Source organism: Budorcas taxicolor, chromosome 6, assembly GCF_023091745.1.
Source record: "Budorcas taxicolor isolate Tak-1 chromosome 6, Takin1.1, whole genome shotgun sequence".
In the NCBI taxonomy this organism is placed as follows: Eukaryota; Metazoa; Chordata; class Mammalia; order Artiodactyla; family Bovidae; genus Budorcas; species Budorcas taxicolor.
Genome location: NC_068915.1, coordinates 37,808,837 through 37,829,760, shown reverse-complemented (window position 1 = coordinate 37,829,760; position 20,924 = coordinate 37,808,837). Strand labels below are relative to the sequence as shown.

Here is a 20,924-nt window from a genome sequence, read left to right as displayed (position 1 = left end):
ATAAATTGCATTTCCTCCTGTTTTTTTTTTTTTTAATTATGATCATTTCTACAAACTGAGGACATAAATTATATAAATTAGGCCATGCAGACTAGAGGAAGGTAAAACCTTGAAGAGGCCCCAAATCAAGTATTCACGGACTAAAAATAGATACCTGTTTCCCCTGTAGGGTTAAGAAGGCACTGTTTCTTTGGGCCCTTGAGTACAAGTGTGTTATGTATCCTGAATGCTACCTTAACCTGAAAAAGATGCTACAGGAGAAGGGCTGGAGTTGACCCAGAGGGCCTATCTGCCTTCCCTGTTGAGAATATTATTACTTAATCTTCACAGACAGAGCAGAGTATATGTCCTATAATTAGCATTTGCACACACATTCTTAGAAGACCGTGGAAAGGTTTATTGAGTCCCTGCTGAGCTGTGCTAGACACTGCTGCATTCTACACCTCATTTGTGTCACTTATGATTCTGGGTGTCAGGCATCACAAACCCACTCTGGGCGCTTTAGGCAAGAAAGGAATGTAGTAAAGGGCAATGAGAAGCTTTCTGGAAAACCAGGGAACCAGGCTTGGCAGCTACTCGGTCAGTGATAAGGACACGCCTGCCACCACCTCTGAGGCCAGACCTGCCATGTACACAGCTGACAACCACCACCAACGGGCCCTGGACGTTGCCTACAGAACTGCACTGTCAAATTTGGTAGCCCCTTGTGGTTACATTTAAATTAATCATAACTAATATTTTAAATTCAGTTCCTCACGTGAACTGGCCATATTCCAAGTGCTTAATTGCCATATGTGGCTAATGTCTCCTGGAATGGATAGCACAGTGCTGAAGGACTTCTACACATAAGCTACACTGTATTTTTTAATATTTCCATCATCCCGGAAATGTCTGTCAGTTGGAGCTGCTATAGAATGGCTGGCCCTGCTGCCCCTGGGAAATGCAGTTGCCAGATCCTTTTTGTTTCAGTGACTCCAGCTTGTACATATTGATGGCTTCTGATTTGAAATCTGAGGTGAGTGTGTGTGATGGTCACATGCCCTCAGTCCTCTTTGGAAGGGGGTCTGGGAAGGTAAGTCTGACATTTTCTGGTTCTGTGGTGGGAGGATGGCTCTGATGTATCAGATGGAGAATTTCTTAAACTCCGAGAAGGATCAGATGCTGTACAGCTAAAAGGAAAGACAGCTCTCCAGTCCATGATTTATCCCTTACCTCAGCTCTGTAGGCAGGGGTTGCTTTCCCACTTCACAGATGAAGAACCTGAGAAATAAAGTCACTTGAATATCACAGGAATTGGATGTGAATCAAGGAGGCATAACCTTCGCTCTCTGTCTATGTAGTAAGCCTTTAGGTCTTCACCCTGCCAGCATCCCCTTTATGGTTTATAACAACAATAAATAATGTGATTGAGGAAAAAAAAAACTCAAAAGCTTAATTAGATTGCATAGTGCAAAAAAAAAAAAAAAAAAAACCTAAAACAGAGGGGGGGAAAAAGGGGGAAAAAAAATCCAAAAGAATTTACAGAAGAAGTCAAAACATAAGAATAATAAATGTTTTTCTTGAGTCACTGCTGTCAGTCTTTTCCCTCACTGGGGTCACAGTCCACCTCACCTCCCTAGGATGCTCTCCAACACTGCTAATCTCTGGACCTGCTGTGGGGGCAGCTCGGATTCTAATCTGGTCCTACTCCTGTGTGTTCTTGCCTTCAGTGTCCACAGCTATCAGAACTAGTGTGCTTTCTTTCATGGGAGCTCTCAATGATCTCATATATTCCATAGACACAGAGTCTGCCTAATTGATCATGTGTATTTAATCTGAAGCTTGTACAACTGGTGGGAAGGTTTTGGGTCTTCTTCCTTAGCCACACTGCCCTTGGGTTTCAATTGTGGTTTTATTTCCACCTCTCCATGTGGATCGTACACTGGGGTTTGCTCCTCAGGCTGCCCTGAAGGAGTTGGGTTTGCCCCTGTGAAGGCCAGGTGTGGAGGTGGTGCAGCTGCTTAGGTCTCAGGGAGTTGGCAGCTAGGGCAGCAGGAAATATAGTGCTCTAGAAGGGTATGGAAATCAGTATTGGCCAATACGCTCCAGTATTCTTGCCCGGAAAACCCCCTTTGCTGACAGAGAAGCCTGGCAGGCCACAGTGTACAGGGTTGCAAAGAGTCTAGACACAGCTGAAGCGACCCCGTGTGCATAGATCCAAGACTTTTTTTTGCCTATGGCAGCTCTGCCCAGTGAGAGTTGTGCGTGAAGGTGGCACAGTTGCTTGGCTTGCAGGGACCCTGGTGGCGCCAAGTACGCAGCAACACAGACTGCCTCTGCTGCAGGAGTTATGGCCCTATCAGAGGCTTTTTTTGAGCATCTTGTAGCTGGTGATCAGAACGCCTCTTTGGCCAGTCTTTCTCCGTAGCTCCACCCATTCAGACACTTAGAGCGATCCCTGGCCTGGGGTCCTTCTCTGTTGTTCCATGTATCAAGCATATAGAGGGGCTCCCCTGGATGGGGTCATACTGTATAGATCAGTGCAGTGCCACAGGCACTTGAAGGGGTCCTACTCTGTAGTTCAGTGCATCAGGTGTTTGGTGGGCCAGCCTCTCTATTGTTCAGATACAAATGCTGGCATGTAGAGAGAGAGAGGCTGTGGTGATGGCTCCACCCCCTACACATGACTCAGCAGTATCACCTTGCTTCCATGGGTGCCCGGCTTTCCTCCACAGGCATTTCGCACCACAATCTCCTCCCTCACATCCCCTTGATCTGTCTTTCCAGTCAACAGCAGCCCTCACCTTGAGATTGCTCCACAATCCCTAAACTCCTACTCCAAGCCGCTGCGCCTTCCAGGGGACCTGCGTCCCTGTCCTGGGTATGTGTGGCTTCGGCAAGGACTGTCTGAGTCTCACTCCATTTAGGCTGCCACAGATCAGCTGTTTCACTCTCGTCCTTGAATGGATCTCCTCTGACCCAGACAGTTGCCCCAGTGTGGGAATCGGAGCCCTACTTCAGTTCCCCCACACACCGAGGGAAGGTCCAGTCCTACTAACCCTCCTGTTTTTCCCCCTATTTCCTTCATCCTACTGAGTTTTGTGTGGTTCTATAGATTCTTTTCTGCTGGTCAGGTACTCCTGTCAGCTCTCAGCTGGTGTTCTGCATGCACTTCTGTGTCTGAAGGTGTATTCCTGATGCGGCCATGAAGAGAGATGTACTCCACGTCCACCTACTCCTCCACCATCTTATTCTCCTGACTTCATTTTTGAAGATTATTCTGCTGGATATAGAATTCTAGGTTAACAGTTTCGTTCTTTGAGCACTTTAAAGATGCTGTTCAATTTTGGGTTTGTTTGTTAGTTTGTATTTTCATCAGATGAAAAGCTAGTAGCCACTCTTACCTGTTTTCCCCAGTGCATAGTGTGTCTTTTGTTTTGTGACCACTTATAAGATTTGTTTTCTCTATCATTGGTTTCTACAATTTGATTATAGTATGTCATATTAGATATACTTTGTGTTTTTCTGTTTGAGGTTCATTGGAATCTTGAATCTATGGGTTATAGTTTCTTCTGTATTCATATTTTTAATTGAAGTATAGTTTATTACAATATTGTCCTGCGGGTTATAGTTTTTATATAGTTTGGAAATTGTAAGATCATCTCTTCTGCCTCCCCACTCTGAGTGACATTTCGGGCTTTGTACTGGTTTACTCTTTCAGCTGAACTGTAAATACATACCAAATAGTAATTTTTCTTCTTGAAAAAAGTTAACATGTTTTCCTTTAAAATGCGAACTGAAATCTCTGGTTGGTGGTTTTCTGTGGTTGCCTGTTTGTTGTTCCCATCACAGTGGCTCCTTTATGTGTCTTTTCTTAAATTGCTAGTAATTGTGGACAACCTAGACCAGAAAGCAGAAAAACAGTGGAAGTCCTGCTTTCGCCTCTTATCAGCCTCTGGATCTGCTCTGCATGAAATGGATGCAATAAAGCCATTTCCCATGAGTATTTTGAGAGTTAAATGAGAATAGAGCTTATGAAGTACTCTGTGAATCCTGAGTTAATAGCTCATGGAGTCTTCTTGCTGGGGTGGGATGCAACAATTTATATGTTTGAAAGCAACTATCTCCTTTTCCCTTATGTTCTTGTCTTTGTAGCTGTATTTTCTCTTTACTTGAGTTAGGAAGAGACTGTTAATGATTCCTGTTAAACTCCTTAAGGTCACTTTGGAATGAGCTGGACATGGTCATGCTTCCTTTTAATCTGTGTTTTCCATGTGACTCAGAGCTCTTTGTTTTCTGACAATAAACCACATACTATTCTGCACCTAAACTGTGGCTTACTAATGCCAAAAATTACTGCAGATATCAGTTATTTACATCTGTGGGGAAATTTTTTTCCCTTTAGGTCCATTTGTCAAGGCAACAGCTAAAGCTGTGATTGATTACATGTACCCCAGAAAATTAGACTGTATAAAATTAGAAATAGCCACTGCTTTATGCTAAGAATCTTTCTCTCAGGGGCTTTCACTGTGCTGTTACTGCAAACATGCTTTGGCAGAGTTAGCAAATGTCTGCAACAATAAACACATTAAATAAAACTTTCATTCAATAAAAGACTCTGTGGATGAGGGCTAAATAATGATGTCAAAAATCAGAATTTTTGCTGAGAGGATGGCCTTATTTCTGATGGTTGTTTAAGTTATCTCAACTTGTTTCAAACAAAAAGATAATTTATCTATTGTCTTTAGAAAATGAACTTTCCTGCAAAAGGAGATGATGGGTTTACTGAAGACCCTGTACATGAGCTAAGTGTCCACATCATTCAACTCTTACAATCTAATCACATCTCTTTTGTTCTCTCTTATATGACTGACCCCAAGGACTGCTAAGTGCCCCCCCAGGGCTACTAGACTGGCCTGTGATTGGTCCCATAGGAAGTGTAAATATGTCATGTAGATGATCAGTAGCAGCATCTTTTTAGATGCTCAGGTTAGAAATCCAGGAGTCAGAAATTTAGAAATCCATGACTTCTGTCTCATTATTCATGCTCAATCAGCCATAATGTCCATTCATTCTGTAGTTGATCCTTGAACAATTTGAAAGTTAATCCAAGTATAATTTATAGCAAGTTAGTCATGTCTCCAGTTCCTCCACATCCTCTGACCACAGACTATATAGTGCTTGTAGTATTTACCATTGAAAAATGTTCACATATAACTGAACCCACACAGGCAGGGAAGAAGCACAGCCAAGCAATCATCCTTTCTTGAGTTCAGATCTTGACTCTTCCATATACTGGCTGCATGACCCTGGGCAAATCGTTTTAACTTTTTCAAGCTTCATTCCTTTATTTGTATAATGAACTTTAACAATACTACCTAGCTCATATGGATTTCATAAGGATCAACAAGATGATCTGTGAAAAGCGCTCAGAAAATGGTGCACACTCAGTAGATGTCAGTTGCTAATATGTCCGTCTACTCACAATTAGAGCATTAATGTCTATAATCAATTGTCACTATCCAACATGACATCTCCTGCATTATAGCTGTTGACTTTGCTGCCTGTCTTTTCCACACAATTGTGAGCTCCTGGTGACTAGGCATAGTGTCATTTTATCCCCAGCTTCAGGAATAGTGCCAAACACATGGTACATCTCAATAAATATTTGGTGAATGAATCAATGACTTAATGTCTACCTAAGGTTCAGCTGTCTGGCTCTAGGTGAGTGATCACACCATCGTGCTTATCTGGGTCATTAAGATCTTTTTGTATAGTTTTTCTGTGTATCACTCACCTAGAGCCAGACATCCTGGAATGTGAAATCAAGTGGGCCTTAGGAAGCATCTTAGGAAGCGAACAAAGCTAGCAGAGGTGATGAAATTCCAGTTGAGCTATTTCAAATCCTAAAAGATGATGCTGTTAAGGTGCTACAGTCAATATGCCAGCAAATTTGGAAAACTCAGCAGCGGCCACAGGATGGGAAAAAGTCAGTTTTCATTCCAATCCCAAAGAAAGGCAATGCTAAAGAATGTTCAAACTACTGCACAGTTGCACTCATCTCACACACTAGCAATGTAATGCTCAAAATTGTTCAAGTTAGGCTTTAACAGTATGTGAATCAAGAACTTCCAGATGTTCAAGCTAGATTTAGAAAAGACAGAGGAGCCAGAGATCAAATTGCCAATATCCGCTGGATCATGGAAAAAGCAAGAGAGTTCCAGAAAAAGTTCTACTTCTGCCTTATTGTCTATGCCAAAGCCTTTGACTGTGTGGATCACAACAAACTGTGGAAAGTTCTTCAAGAGATGGGAATACCAGACCACCTTACCTGCCTCCTAAGAAACCCGTATGCAGGTCAAGAAGCAACAGTTAGAACTGGACATGGAACAATGGACTGGCTCCAAATTGGGAAAGGAGTGTGTCAAGGCTGTATGTTGTCACCCTGCTTGTTTAACTTATATCAGAGTACATCATGTGAATGCCAGGCTGAATGAAGCTCAAGCTTGAAATCAAGATTGCTGGGAGAAATATCAATAGCCTCAGCTATGCAAATGACTCCACTCTATGGCAGAAAGCAAAGGGGAAATAAAGAGCCTCTTGATGAAAGTGAAAGAGGAGAGTGAAAAGGCTGACTTAAAACTCAACATTTAAAAAACTAAGATCATGGCATCCAGTCCCATCACTTCATGGCAAATAGATGGGGAAACAATGGAAACAGTGACAGACTTTATTTCCTTGGGCTCCAAAATCACTGCAGGTGGTGACTGTAGCCATGAAATTAAAAGACACTTGCTCCTTGGAAGAAAAGCTATGACCAACCTAGACAGTATATTAAAAAGCAGAGACATTACTTTGCTGACAAAGGTCCATCTAATCAAAGGTATGGTTTTTCCAGTAATCATGTATGGATGTGAGAGTTGGTCTATAAAGAAAGCTGAGCACCGAAGAATTGATGCTTTTGAACTGTGGTGGTGGATAAGACTCTTGAGAGTCCCTTGGACTACAAGGAGACCAAGCCAGTCAATCCTAAATGAAATCAGTCCTGAATATTCATTGGAAGGACTGATGTTAAAGCTGAAACTCCAATACTTTGGCCACCTGATGCAAGAGCTGACTCATTAGAAGAGACGCTGATGCTGGAAAAGATTGAAGGCAGGAGGAGAGGGGATGACAGAGGATGAGATGGTTGGATGGCATCACAGACTAACTAGACACGAGTTTAAGCAGGCTCCAGTAGTTGGTGATGGACAGGGAAGCCTGGCATGCTGCAGTCCATGGGGTCACAAAGAGTCAGACATGACTGAGTGACTGAACTGATTGAACTGAAAGTTCAGCTAAGAGGAAAAGAATATTTCATCCACTGCTCTAGACACTTGCAAAATTTTACCAGATATTAAGCTAGATCAAAAAGGGTAGGAATCTATAAGAATTGCCCTACTTTTAATTCATTTATCTCTTACTATTAATATGTACCTAGAACTATGCTAAGCTTGTATTAATAAGTAATGCATTGAGTCACACAGAGGTTAGGAAATTTGCTCAAGGTCGCAGAGCTAAAATGCAGCTGCGCCACTCACATGAGCTCCAGAACGTTCTTTTATCTGGATCTGCATTGCAGTAAGACTGTGAGGCTCTGGGGAGGGACTGTGGAAAAAGTACTTTGTGAATCCCATTGTTTTGACTAACGTAAGTTTGCTGTTGAGAAGACCAAAGAGGAAATTTCATTCTGCTTTTGATATTTCCTTGCATCTGAGGATGTATTTGGCTTTTTGATTCATGGAACTGTGAGAATTGTGTCAATAACGAGCATTCTCTTTTCTTACTTGACACTACAGAACTTAAAGCCAGGGATTTACCCTGCCCTCCCCCAATATATATTAGTCTTTGTAGTATCAATTTAGCACCTGTTTTTTTTTTTTAACTTTCTCATATATTTCTAATTTATATATGTTTTATGGAGTTTATGACTCTTGTGAGCTTCTTTGAACCCCCTTGGGAATAAGGCAGGGTGTGTCCTGTTCATATTTTTATGGCTTGTGTGGTTAACTCTTCTGTTTATCATTTAGGAAGTAGAAGCACAATTGGAAGAAGTGAAGAAGAAATCAGAAAATGAAATAAAGCAGCTGGAGGAAGAGAAAGCGGCCTTAAATGTGAAGCTCCAGAATTCACTGCTTGAAGTAAGTCCTGAATAAACACTGTGCTTGGGAGTGATGGTTCTGGACTCCAGGAGTTTTTGATTAACTAAGGTGCCAGGAATCTCAGGAAGTTGCCCTGACTTTCTTACATTTAGCTTCCTTGCAAGGAAGAAAAAGACTTTAGCCTGACAGGAAGATGATCTCAGGGGCATGAATTCAGCTGCAAGTACCAGAGAGCCTGATTTATAGAGGCTTAACAAAGAGACACTTAATGTCATACATTAAAGAAGGAGGCAGGAGGCTTCTGGTATTGATTCTGTGGCTAAATAATATAAGGTCTGGAAAATCTGCAAACCTCTTGGTCCTGCCATCTCCCTACCTCCCAGCAGTTTTCTGAGCATTAGACACTTCTGCCTTTGTGGACTCTTTTCTTCATCAAAAAGAATTTAAATTTGTAACTGCATTGCTATAAAGGTGAATACAGCAAGGCTGCGTTTTTTCCTTCCAATTTTGAATGAAAACATTTTCATGGTCCCTAAATGTATCATAGGTCCCTGACACTGCATGTAGGAGAAGTTGGCTCAGATTCCCCTTGGTTGTGAGAATGACTGTCACTGACCAGTTGTCATGTCCACATTTAAAACAGGAAACAAGTAGGGGCAGGGGTGACCAGGCCTGCCTACTTCATTAGGAAAACAAAAGGGTGTACCGAAGCCCCTAGCTGACTCCTACTCCTGCTGGTAACGTCTGTGCCATGTGGCTAGCCTGGGAAACCAAGGATTTAGCCATCAGGCCTCCATGCTGGGGGCCCGCCAGAAGGGTGGGATATGAAATGGATGTGAGCCAGCTGAACTATCCGGTTTGCTTCTTGGGCCCATCTGTCCAAACCACCCAGGGACCAAGTTCTAAGTTTAAAAGCACTGTGGACAGTATTACTGGGGAGAAGAACTTGCCACTGGACTCTATTCATCCTTCAGTGCTATTAACACTGTGCCAGAACTCCTGGGCAGTTTTTCACTGTAAGTTCTCTGCAGTAGTACCTACCTCATAGTGATTGTTAGGAGAATTAAGAGTTAATACTGTATAATGCTTAGGTCTGTGCCTGACACAGAGCAAGCACATCATTAATGATGCTCTTTTTATATTTTACATATGTCTACTGAATGCTGTTGTAAGTATACATCTGTCTGCTCCATGAGATGACAGCTCCCTGAAGGCAGGGATGATATTTTACCTTACCATCCTGCTCTCAGGCTGTTTCTTCTCCTCCCCACCTTATGCCTAGCATGGTACCTGAGGAGCATTAGTTTCAGCAACATCTGAGTTTCCTTTATGGATATTAGCCTTGTTCTTCTCAAAGTATAGAGCTGAGAAACCAATCTGTTTAATTCACACTCTACATTTAGTTAGTTAATAATAACATCATAATTAAGGCCTTACAATGTAATAGCATCCTGTAGCCACCCTTTTCTCTTATTATCTGTATAATTCTTAAACATTGTTCCTTTTCTTTACCAACTAATTTTGTAAAAAAAGAAATAGGGTGGCCTTCCAGGAATGGTATGAAAACCAGTGGAAACCATGCTACAGCTTTGGTATAGTTATATGGACATGAGTAATTTAAATAGAAGTGTTGGATATTGTAAACATGCCAGGTTCATTGACTTCTGGAGAAACTAGCTAACTAGAAATGGCCCCTCAAGAAGCAAGTCTGGGATTTGTCTAGTGAGACACTGTCCTCAGAAGTGATTGACTCAAAGGAACAGGCTCCCAGATTAATGACCACAGCCAGATGGTAGGACTTTGCTTCATCGCTGAATATTTCTATTCTTCTATTTTAGGTTTTAAGGCTGGAAGAATTTATCCAACAGAATAAGGCATGTCCCCCAAGAGGCAATGAAAGGCCCCAGGAATTGGACTGCCAGCACTGCAACATTTTAGAGACCCAGGTAACCTCGAGCTTTTTCTGCTTTAATTAAGGATATTTTTCTTCTCCTTTTCAGCACTTCGGTGTCCCCAGTGACACATGCTGGCATTAATGGGCCCTTTTATTTCCCCTCTCAGAGCTGCCAAAATGCCTGGGGGAAAAAAATCATTACAAAATCAATTTGCAACCACCATGAAGAAAATAGAGTTCTGAGTAATTATCTGCATGGTTTGAAAAAGAACAAGGCTTGTCAGATAAATCTTCCTTCCCTCTCTGGGAGCAGCCTGACTGGCAGACAAAGGGGCATTGGACTAGAGTGGGGTCTTTGGTTCTGCCTGGAGCATGAATCCTAACAGTAATCACAAGGCCCCTTGCATCCCTCCACATCCACGTCCATGTGTGTGATATCTGTTACTCTCACGGTAGCCTGCCCACGTGATGCTGCCCTTTTTTAAGGGGCAGTGCTTCAGGATAGAATCTAGTTTCTGTTTGTCTCTGTCAGGCTCTGTTTGTCTGTCAGTCTCTGTTTGGCTCAGTCATGCTAGGCTGTGTTCTTTCCCTAGGGTTGCCATAATGAAATACCACACCCTTGGGGCTTAAACCACAAAAATGTATTGTCTCACAGTTTTGAAGACTGAAAGTCCAGAATCACAGTGTGAGCAGGGTTGGCTCCTTCAGGTGGCTCTGGGTAGAGTCTGTTCCGTGCCTCTCTCCAGCTTCTGGCGGCTAGTGGCACTCCTTGGCATTCCTTGCTTGTCACCACATCACTCCAGTCTCTGCCTCTATCATCACACGGCCTCCTTCATGGTGTGTCTCTGGGTCCTCATATGGCCTTCTTATAGGGACACTACTCATTGGATTTAGGGCTCACCCTAATCCAGTATGACCTTATTTTAACTAATTACATCTGCAAAAGCCTAGGTTGCAAGTAAAGTCACTTCTCTAGGTGCTGGAGTTAGGACTTCAATGTCTCTTCTTAGGGGCACAATTTAACCTAAAATATAGGCACTCAGTTAACATTCCTTGCATAATGTCAGAAACATAAATACTTCCTGTGAAGTTCATGTTTGAGTACCCTGACCTGAAGGACCCTCTTGGTTCCTATTTCAACTTGCCTCTTAATCTTTACACCTGGCACCATAAAAAATCCGTTGCCTAAATTTCATATATTTTATTGCTGCCTCAAATTTTCAGTCCACTTCAGACTCCAGGTGGGAAAACACTATGTAGGTGAGTCTGAATCTCACTGCTTTGTCCTCATCCAGGTAATCGACCCATTCCCCTGTACCTGCATGTCTTCAGAAACTATAAGTTCTCCCTGTTGATTCTAGTCCTGTTTTGCAAACAACAGCCCTACTGGGATAACTCATATTTAACCTTAACCACATATTCACCAGGATAGAAACTCTCATCTGACCCGTCTGGGTCTAGACAACAATCCCTCCAAGAGCTCAGTTCTAGACAGAAGTAAAGAAGGAAGAACCTTCGTGAGTATCAGTTCTGCTTGATTCAACTCAACATGTATGTTATTCATTCATTCCACAGTCATCTGTGAAACAATGACAGAAACAGTACATGTAAATGCTCAGTAGGTGCTAACTCTTGCCATTGTAGGATTTGCTAGGTCCAGTGGTCTGAGAAGCCTGAACTCTGATAGAGTTGCTGCACTGCACTCCATCACGGTTGTCCATGTACCCCAACGGCAGTACGTGCAAGTGTCTGTTTCTGCACAACCTTACCGACACAACGGGTTACACAACTTTCTGAACTCGGTCAAGCTATATCAGAGAAAATGTATAATTTAGTTCAGATATTTTTGTCGAGCAAAATCTATGCCAACCAAGTGAGTCAAAGCTTTGCCAAGGCCCTAGAGGTACAAAGTCCAGGCTTGTGTGGATGGAGGGTGAGCAGTGCAGTGAACCCTGCACCCACACGGGACACAACAAAGGTTGTTCTTAGCTGTTCTGCCAGAGCATTTCAGTGACTCAAGAGAGAGATAAATAATAAGGCCGATTGAGAGCAGACTTTTCACTCCATTCCCAGAATACACAGAGGGAGGGCTGCCAACCCTGGGTGTGGCTCTGTCCTCACGGTAGACAGCTGAGACTCCACTGAGCCTTTTATCCTGGCCTCTCATGTCTGACCTCCTTGATTCTCTTAGGTTCACAGTGTTCTTCATTAGTTTCCAGAAAGGCATGTGACTCTTGGTAATTTTCATAGAAACTTTTTTTGTGGAAATTTCCAGTGTCTGAGTGAGCCAGGGACAGAGAAGGGGTGAAGTTTTCATAGATCCTTGCCTGCACCTTCTCCAGAAGAAAAAGGAAAGTCATTTGTGGTCATTATTATTCAAGTCATTTCACCTCAACAAGTATTTCTGAGTGCTGTCATTAAGAGAGGCCCAGGGCTGGATGAGTAAGGGTGGTCTTCAGAGAGCTCCATTTCAAATGCAGGAAGTAAATATTATATAATTACCTCTCTGGCATCAGTTTCCTCACTGTTGCTAGTGGCAAACAGATCAAGTGCCAAGAACATAGTACTGTACACAGTCCCACACAACAACCCTATGAGGCAAGTGTTATTATCCTCGCTTTACAGATAGGGAAACTGAGGCCCAAAGAGGAACACCAGTGTCCAAATTACAGTTCTGTACTGCTTTTCATTAGTAAAGTGGCAGACATGATTCCTGTCCTCCACCCCAGAGACTTGTAATAAACGGAAGAAAGCACATGAAGTCACTTTGCAAAACTGTTAAAAGAGTCTATAATGTAAGGTGACTTTGTAGTATCTATTACAGTCCCCTGTAATCATTTCAGCAAAACCCCATTGCATTAGGTGTTCTATTTTTAAGATGTACATAATGCTGCCTTTGAAAAATTGTCAAATGAACTTGAGAAAGACTTTCAATATTTCCTTCCTGAAGATTTCCTGGGCGTGGGTGTTTCTTTAAAATAGAAACAACCCAGATGAGGTTCACTGCCTAGATGAAAGATGAAGACCTAATGTGACTGTGGGTTTAAAATAACCAGCCATTTGCTTGGGAGGAGTTGGGAGGAGGCTTTTGCAGTGGATGGTTAGGGGAGAAGCAGAGCTATTTATTTTCTGTGCATACTTTTGATGGAGAGAGTCCTGGACAGAACCTGAGAAATGCCTGATGAGGAATGCAAGAGTGTGAATTAGGGGCGATTAACTCAGGATACACCCAGAGTGGCTCAGTGTTGGTCCTGGGAGGCACTCACTGGGATCCCAAGCGGACAACCAGAAAAGGGATGCTGGAGAGTCTGCCCTATTTGAAATTCAGAGAAATGAGTATTGGTGAGCTTGAAAGTGCTCTTTCAGCCTACTGTTCATTTCCATGGTCAGGTTCATTTGAGAAATATTCAGATGGTACCCCAGTTCCTTTGGAATGATGTACTTTGACCCAAAATACCAAGTACAGAAGGCAGGGTGGTGAAGGAGGTGAATGCTTGCCATTTATGTGGTCTGTTGGTCCCCTCTGCTGAACCATTAGTTTGTTGAAATCAAGAATTATATCTCTTATTGATCTCTGTCCTTCTAGCACCTAACATACCCACATCTGGCAGATGTTTGCACCTCATTGTATATTAACTGATCCATGACGTGACAACTGAATGAATGGAGCTGAGGGTACTGTTTCAAGCTGGATTAGGAACACCTTCAAAAATTAGCCTTGGCCAGAGGATCATTTAAAGGAACACTGGGGTCCTTTAATTACTTGCAGGGAGGGGGAGGACTCATCTCCTTTTGGGGGGAAGGATATCCTTGTCTTTGGTTTCTAGGGAGCTGGAAGCAAGTGAACAGAAACAGAAAAGATTACTGAGTTTATCTCCCCGTTGATCTGGGAAGCAGCCTTCATCTATCAGGTTGATTTTAAGTGTCTGATTTGCAAATACTTTTCAGTAATACATTCGTATCACAGTTTGAACTCACCCAGTTAGGCCCTGATACTGGCAGCTGGTGATCATGCTAACACAACAGAGTGCCAGTGCAGTCACATGGAAGTCTGGACTTTTCCGACCGTAGATCCCCTCTGCAGCACAAGGACAGGGTTGTCTTTCCTGCCCACCTCCCTGAGTTGCAGGCATCCATGAGTTACTGCATGGAAATGGATGGGTGCTACTGTGGGGAGCTGGTGTAGTCATCTGAGTGCATCGTCAGCCTTTTTAAGCATTTTCTATCCTCTCCTATTTCTGGACTCCTGCCCAGGATGCCTTTAAATAAATCAGTGGTCGATAAGGTAGCCCAGAAATTACATCCTGCACATTCTTTCACAGTCTTCACAGTGGCTCAGAGTGCATTTGAAACTCTTTTTCATCTTCACAACTGTCATGAGATCTTTGTCCATTATTCATGTTGCTTTAAGTTTCTTCTCCCTTTTCCCTTGATCAGTCTTAGCAGTAGTTTGAATGTCTTTTCAAAAAGCCGGCTTTCAGATATGCTGGTCAGATCTGTCTTTTTCTATGCCATTAATTTTGTCTTTCATACTTCTTTCCTTCTACTTACTTTGGGTTTATTATGTTATCCTTTTTCTAACTTCTTAAATGTTCTATAATAAATACACTTAAGGCTATAAATTTCCCTCTCAACATATGTCTTTAGCTGTATCCCAGAGTTTTGAAGTTTATCTCACTTTTTAAACCTACTTTCTTACTGGTTTCTAAATTTTTTGCATTGTCATTAGATAATGTGGTCTATAAAATGTCAACATTCTAGCTATGCTGAAATTTGCTCTGTAGCCTGCTGTGGAGTCAGTTTTTTAAAAATATTTCCTATGTGATAGCCAAAAAGTATATTATATATTCTGTTTGGGTGTTAAAGGTTTGTTGCTGTTGTTCAGTCACTAAGTCGTGTCTGACTCTTTTGTGATCCCCATGGTTAAAGCTTATATATTTAAACTCTAGTTCTGGTGTTCACTGTATGACCTTGGGCAAAGTTCATCACCTTTAAAATGGTATGATTCTCACCTCATAGAGTTGAGGGTGCACACTAAGCATTATATGAGCATTAACAGTGCTTATTGTTCTTTTTTAGCTACTAGTTTCAGCTTATTAATCTTGTTCAAATCTTCCATTTCCTAGCTTATTTTGTGTACCTGATATATGAGTCTCTGAGAAGTGTGTATTAAAATCTCCCATTATAAATTTGCCTGTTCCTACCTACATTTCTGAACATTTTGCCGTATGTTTTCAGGCTGTGTTGCCAGGTCCCTCAGTTCACAAGTTCATTATTAGAGCTTTGTAGTGATGATTCACTTTACTAGGCTTCCTTGATAGCTCAGTTGGTAAAGAATCAGCCTGCATGCAGGAGACCTGGGTTCAATTCCTGGGTTGGGAAGATCCCCTGGAGAAGGGAAAGGCTACCCACTCCAGAATTCTTGGGCTTCCCTTATGGCTTAACTGGTAAAGAATCTGCCTGCAATGTGGGAGACCTGGGTTCAATCCTGGGTTGGGAAGATCCCCTGGAGAAGGGATAGGCTACCCACTCCAGAATTCTTGGGCTTCCCTTATGGCTGAGCTGGTAAAGAATCTGGAAAGGCTCCCCACTCCAGTATCTGGCCTGGAGAATTTCATCAACTGTTTAGAACATGGGGTCATGAAGATTCCTTTTACTAGGGTAGAGATATTCATGTTAAACTGAGTAAATTCTTATTTATTGTGATTACTGTTACCATTAGGATTGTTAATCATAAATAAGAAGAAGTGGGATTTAAACATAGGCAATTTGCTGCCAGAGCCCAAGTTTTAAATGAGTGAAGGTCTCTTGGTTGTGGTGAGTGAAGTGAGGAAGCTAGACATGTAAATATCATAGGATAGAGCATTTCAGGCAGCAAGAACAACCAGTACAAAGGCCCTGAGGAAAGTACATGCTTGTTGTTTGGAGGCGGTAAGACTAAGAGTTCAGTTCTGAACTGCATGTTACAGTTTGAGAAGCTTATTAAGCATCTGAATGATGTCTGGAGGGCAGTTGGATATACAAGTCCAGAGTTTAGTGGGAAACTTGGAAATGGAGATAAACTGTTTGTCATTAGTATCCATGGAACTAGATGAGATACTACGGAGTAAGACAGAAAAGAGAAGTCCAAGGACTGAGGTTTAGGGCAGGAAAGGAGGAGGCTTTAGCAGAGGAGACAGAAAAGGAGTAGCTGAGAAAGAGGAGGAAACCCAGGAAAGGGGGCTGCGTGGAGGAGGGAAGGAACAGATATTCCAGTTTTGCAGAAAAGTTCAATTAACTGAAGCCCATGGAACGACCATTGGGATTTGGCAACATGGAGGTCCTCATTGGCCTTGACATTGGTGACCTTTCATAGACATTAGAGTACATGGAAGGTAACCAGAGCAGTTTCATTCTATGTCAGGGAGGGAGGGGAGCCCAAGGCCCCATCTTCCAGTCTCAGCTTTGCCTCTCTTATCACCAAGAGCATCTCTCAGTCCCTGGAGCACAGTTTGAAAACCGGAGATGTAACCAACCACTTTGTTTTACAACTGATGAAGCTCAGGGCCAGAAAAACACAAGACTGGCAGAGACACATAATTAGCAGAAAGCCCAGGTAGCAATTTATTATTATTTAATGAGATTTCTCAACAAAGAGATCTATCCTAGCCTTGTCTTACACTGTTTTCCGTGGACAGTGGTTACTGTAACAAGTAGAGGAATCAAAATAAGAAAGTCTTCATTTTTCTATCTCTGCTGAAAGAGGAAATGATAACGTGAACAAATTCTATTGATAGAAAATTCTGAAGCCTCATTATTAACTCATGATTTCCATATTGTCCTCCCACCATACCACACTTCTCAAGGCTTCTGATCAAGTTCCATGTTTTCTGATCCTGCATTATAGGATGTAGCAGACTGCCACCTGTAATATGAGTATAATAATAATACCAGTTGCTCACCCTTATAGACCAGTGGCTGTTGCTGGCACTGTTCTCCGATCCCCACAACAGCCCCAGGGTTGCATTTCATTTCCATTCCTCTCTGATAGAAACCCTGGACAAGCTACGTGCTTTAGTTTCTCTCTCTGTGCTTTAGTTTCATCAGCTGCGTGACATGGTTGCTAGACTGAAAAGCAGGATACAGGGATCAGGGCTGACACTGCTCCTGAGTCAGGCAGTGGGCTCAGCACTGAATCATCACAGGCCTGAGAGCTGCGGGGATTGCTAGAGGCTCTTTTCTCCTCCACTCTCTGGTTTGGTAAACCACAGGTTGGCTCCAGGAACTTTACTTTAGTCTCATCTTACAACTGTTTTTTCCTTAGGATCCATGCTTGAGACCGAATGAACCTTCTCAGACTCTGCCCAAAGGAGAGGAATATCAAGATAAGTTAGCAGCTGAAGAAGGAACCAGCAGCGAAGAAGAGGAAAGGTACAGGAGGACAGGCAGGCTTCTGAGGGCTCCAGTGAATGAGGACTCACACTTGAAGGATTCATTCATTCATTCTGTCCTCACATATTTATCACTGCCCCATGCATGAAGCTTAGGGAGGGCACAGAAATGTCTTGTGTGCCTCCAGCACATCTAAGGACTTGACCTGAATTATTTAATTGTCACACCAACTCAGAGAGACCATTTTATAGATTCAGAACCTAACACTCAAAAAGGTTAATAAACTGCCCCAAATTCAGACAGACCTGGACTGGCCCAAACCTCTGCCTCCTATTCTTCCAAGTGTTCTTTTACTAAGTGAGGGACATGAGGGAGCTTTGTCACAGAGAGGAACTCTCCCTCCTTTATCACCTATATTAGCTTTTGCTGCTCTAACAAACATGCCCAAAATATCAATGATTTTAGCTCATCAGTCAGCTATCTTTATTCTTGGCTCTGCCAAGCTCTTCTGGTTTTATATGACCTTGGTTCCTGACTAAGTCTGATGTTATTGCTCTGCCCCAAACCACGGATAGAGTTTAAGTCTGCTCAGATGCCATCCCATTCTGGGACCAAGACTGATGGATTAGCCTCTATCCAAGGCATGTTGTTGTCATGGTAAAGGGAAAAAGCTCAAAAAAGCTGATGAAAACATGGAGTGCCTCTTAAAGCCTACGCTCAGAACTGCACTGTGTCATTTTTATCCACATTCCATTGGTCAAAGCAAGTCACGTGACCAAAACTAATACTCTGAGCAGAAGGTAATATGCTCTCCACAGGTCTTAGTTAGTTTCAGCTGCTGTAACAAAATACCATACAACAGAAGGTTATTCTCACAGTTCTGGATGCTGGGGATCAAGGTGCTGCCCATTCAGTTCCTGGTGAGGACTCTTCCTGGTTTGCACATGGCCATCTTCTTGTGTCTTCTCATGGAAAAGAGAGGCAGCAGACAGTGTGGGAGGAGGTCTCTCTTGTGTCTTTTCTTACAAAGGCAGTAATCTCATCATGAGGGCTACTCTCATGACCTAATTACCTCCAGTGGCCTCATTTCCAAGTACCATCATATTGGTGATTGAAGTTTCAACATATGAATTTGGGGAGACACAATTCAATCCACAGCATCACATAAGGCAGTTGGTATTTGCTGAGCAATAAAAATCCGTCACACCACCTCACAAGTTTCTGATACAGTAGGTCTGGGAATATCCCAACCCTGTGTCTTTTGAGAAAGCTTCCCAGGTGATTCTGAGGCTACCGCAGTTATACTTCACTTCCCCACACCAGTGAACAGCTGTGTGGGGTCCTGATGGATGACATGGAGTCCGTGCTACCATCTGGTAGTTCTTCAAATAGTCCTGGTGAGAGCTCTCTTCCTGGTTTGCACTTGGCCATCTTCTCATGTCCTCTCATGGAGAAGAGAGAAGCGGCAGACAATGTGGGAGGAGGTCCCTGTTTTGTCTTTTCTTATAAAGACACTAATCTCACCATGTGGGAGATTAGTTGTCATAGTCTATTTGGACTGCCCTGCTTCATTCTGCATTCCAAGGCCAAATTTGCCTGTTACTCCAGGTGTTTCTTGACTTCCTACTTTTGCATTCCAGTCCCCTATAATGAAAAGGACATCTTTTTTAGGTGTTAGTTCCAAAAGGTCAGCAAATTTGGCCTTGGAATGCGAAATGAAGCAGGGCAAAGACTAATAGAGTTTTGCCAAGAAAATGCACTGGTCATAGCAAACACCCTCTTCCAACAACACAAGAAAAGACTCTACACATGGACATCACCAGATGGTCAACACTGAAATCAGATTGATTATATTCTTTGCAGCCAAAGATGGAGAAGCTCTATACAGTCAACAAAAACAAGACTAGGAGCTGACTGTGGCTCAGATCATGAACTCGTTATTACCAAACTCAGACTTAAATTGAAGAAAGTAGGGAAAACCGCTTGGAGAAGGCAATGGCACCCCACTCCAGTACTCTTGCCTGGAAAATCCCATGGATGGAGGAGCCTGGTAGGCTGCAGTCCATGGGGTCGCTAAGAGTCAGACACGACTGAGCAACTTCACTTTCATTTTTCACTTTCATGCATTGGAGAAGGAAATGGCAACCCACTCCAGTGTTCTTGCCTGGAGAATCCCAGGGACGGGGGAGCCTGGTGGGCTGCCGTCTATGGGGTCACACAGAGTCGGACACAACTGAAGCGACTTAGCAGCAGCAGCAGCAGCAGGGAAAACCGCTAGACCATTCAGGTATGACCTAAATCAAATCCCTTATGATTATACGGTGGAAGTGAGAAATAGATTTAAGGTCCTAGATCTGATAGATAGAGTGCCTGATGAACTATGGAATGAGGTTCATGATATTGTACAGGAGACAGGGATCAAGACCATCCCCATGGAAAAGAAATGCAAAAAAGCAAAATGGCTGTCTGGGGAGGCCTTACAAATAGCTGTGAAAAGAAGAGAAGCAAAAAGCAATGGAGAAAAGGAAAGATAAAAGCATCTGAATGCAGAGTTCCAAAGAATAGCAAGAAGCGATAAGAAAGCCTTCTTCAGCGATCAATGCAAAGAAATAGAGGAAAAGAACAGAATGGGGAAGACTAGAGATCTCTTCAAGAAAATTAGAGATACCAAGGGAATATTTCATGCAAAGATGGGCTCGATAAAGGACAGAAATGGTATGGACCTAACAGAAGCAGAAGATATTAAGAAGAGGTGGCAAGAATACACAGAAGAACTGTACAAAAAAGATCTTCATGACCCGGATAATCACAATGGTGTGATCACTCACCTAGAGCCAGACATCCTGGAATGTGAAGTCAAGTGGGCCTTAGGAAGCATCACTAGGAACAAAGCTAGTGGAGGTGATGGAATTCCAGTTGAGCTATTTCAAATCCTGAAAGATGATCCTGTGAAAGTGCTGCACTCAATATGCCAGCAAATTTGGAAAACTCAGCAGTGGCCACAAGACTGGAAAAGGTCAGTTTTCATCCCAATTCCAAAGAAAGGCAATGCCAAAGAATGCTCAAACTACTGCACAATTGCACTCATCTCACATGCTAGTAAAGTAATGCTCAAAATTCTCCAAGCCAGGCTTCAGCAATACATGAACCGTGAACTCCCTGATGTTCAAGCTGGTTTTAGAAAAGGCAAAGGAACCAGAGATCAAATTGCCAACATCCAGTGGATCATGGGAAAAGTAAGAGAGGTCCAGAAAAACATCTATTTCTGCTTTATTGACTATGCCAAAGCCTTTGACCGTGTGGATCACAATAAACTGTGGACAATTCTTCAAGAGATGGGAATACCAGACCACCTGACCTGCCTCTTGAGAAATCTGTATGCAGGTCAGGAAGCAACAGTTAGAACTGGACATGGAACAACAGACTGGTTCCAAATTGGGAAAGGAGTAAGTCAAGGCTGTATATTGTCACCCTGCTTATTTAACTTATATGCAGAGTACATCATGAGAAACGCTGGACTGGAAGAAACACAAGCTAAA

The 20,924-nt window shown here is 42.7% G+C and overlaps 1 protein-coding gene across 2 annotated transcripts in view; it reads left to right on the top strand.

Moving 5' to 3' along the window:
• FAM184B (family with sequence similarity 184 member B) overlaps positions 1–20,924 on the top strand; it is a 121,260-nt gene that overhangs the window by 70,696 nt on the left and 29,640 nt on the right. For both annotated transcript variants that reach the window (XM_052642391.1, XM_052642390.1), the window contains exons 6-8: positions 8,049–8,159; positions 9,959–10,066; positions 17,318–17,424. In XM_052642391.1, coding sequence (XP_052498351.1) covers positions 8,049–8,159; positions 9,959–10,066; positions 17,318–17,424 — 326 coding nt within the window. The remainder of the gene's footprint in view (positions 1–8,048; positions 8,160–9,958; positions 10,067–17,317; positions 17,425–20,924) is intronic.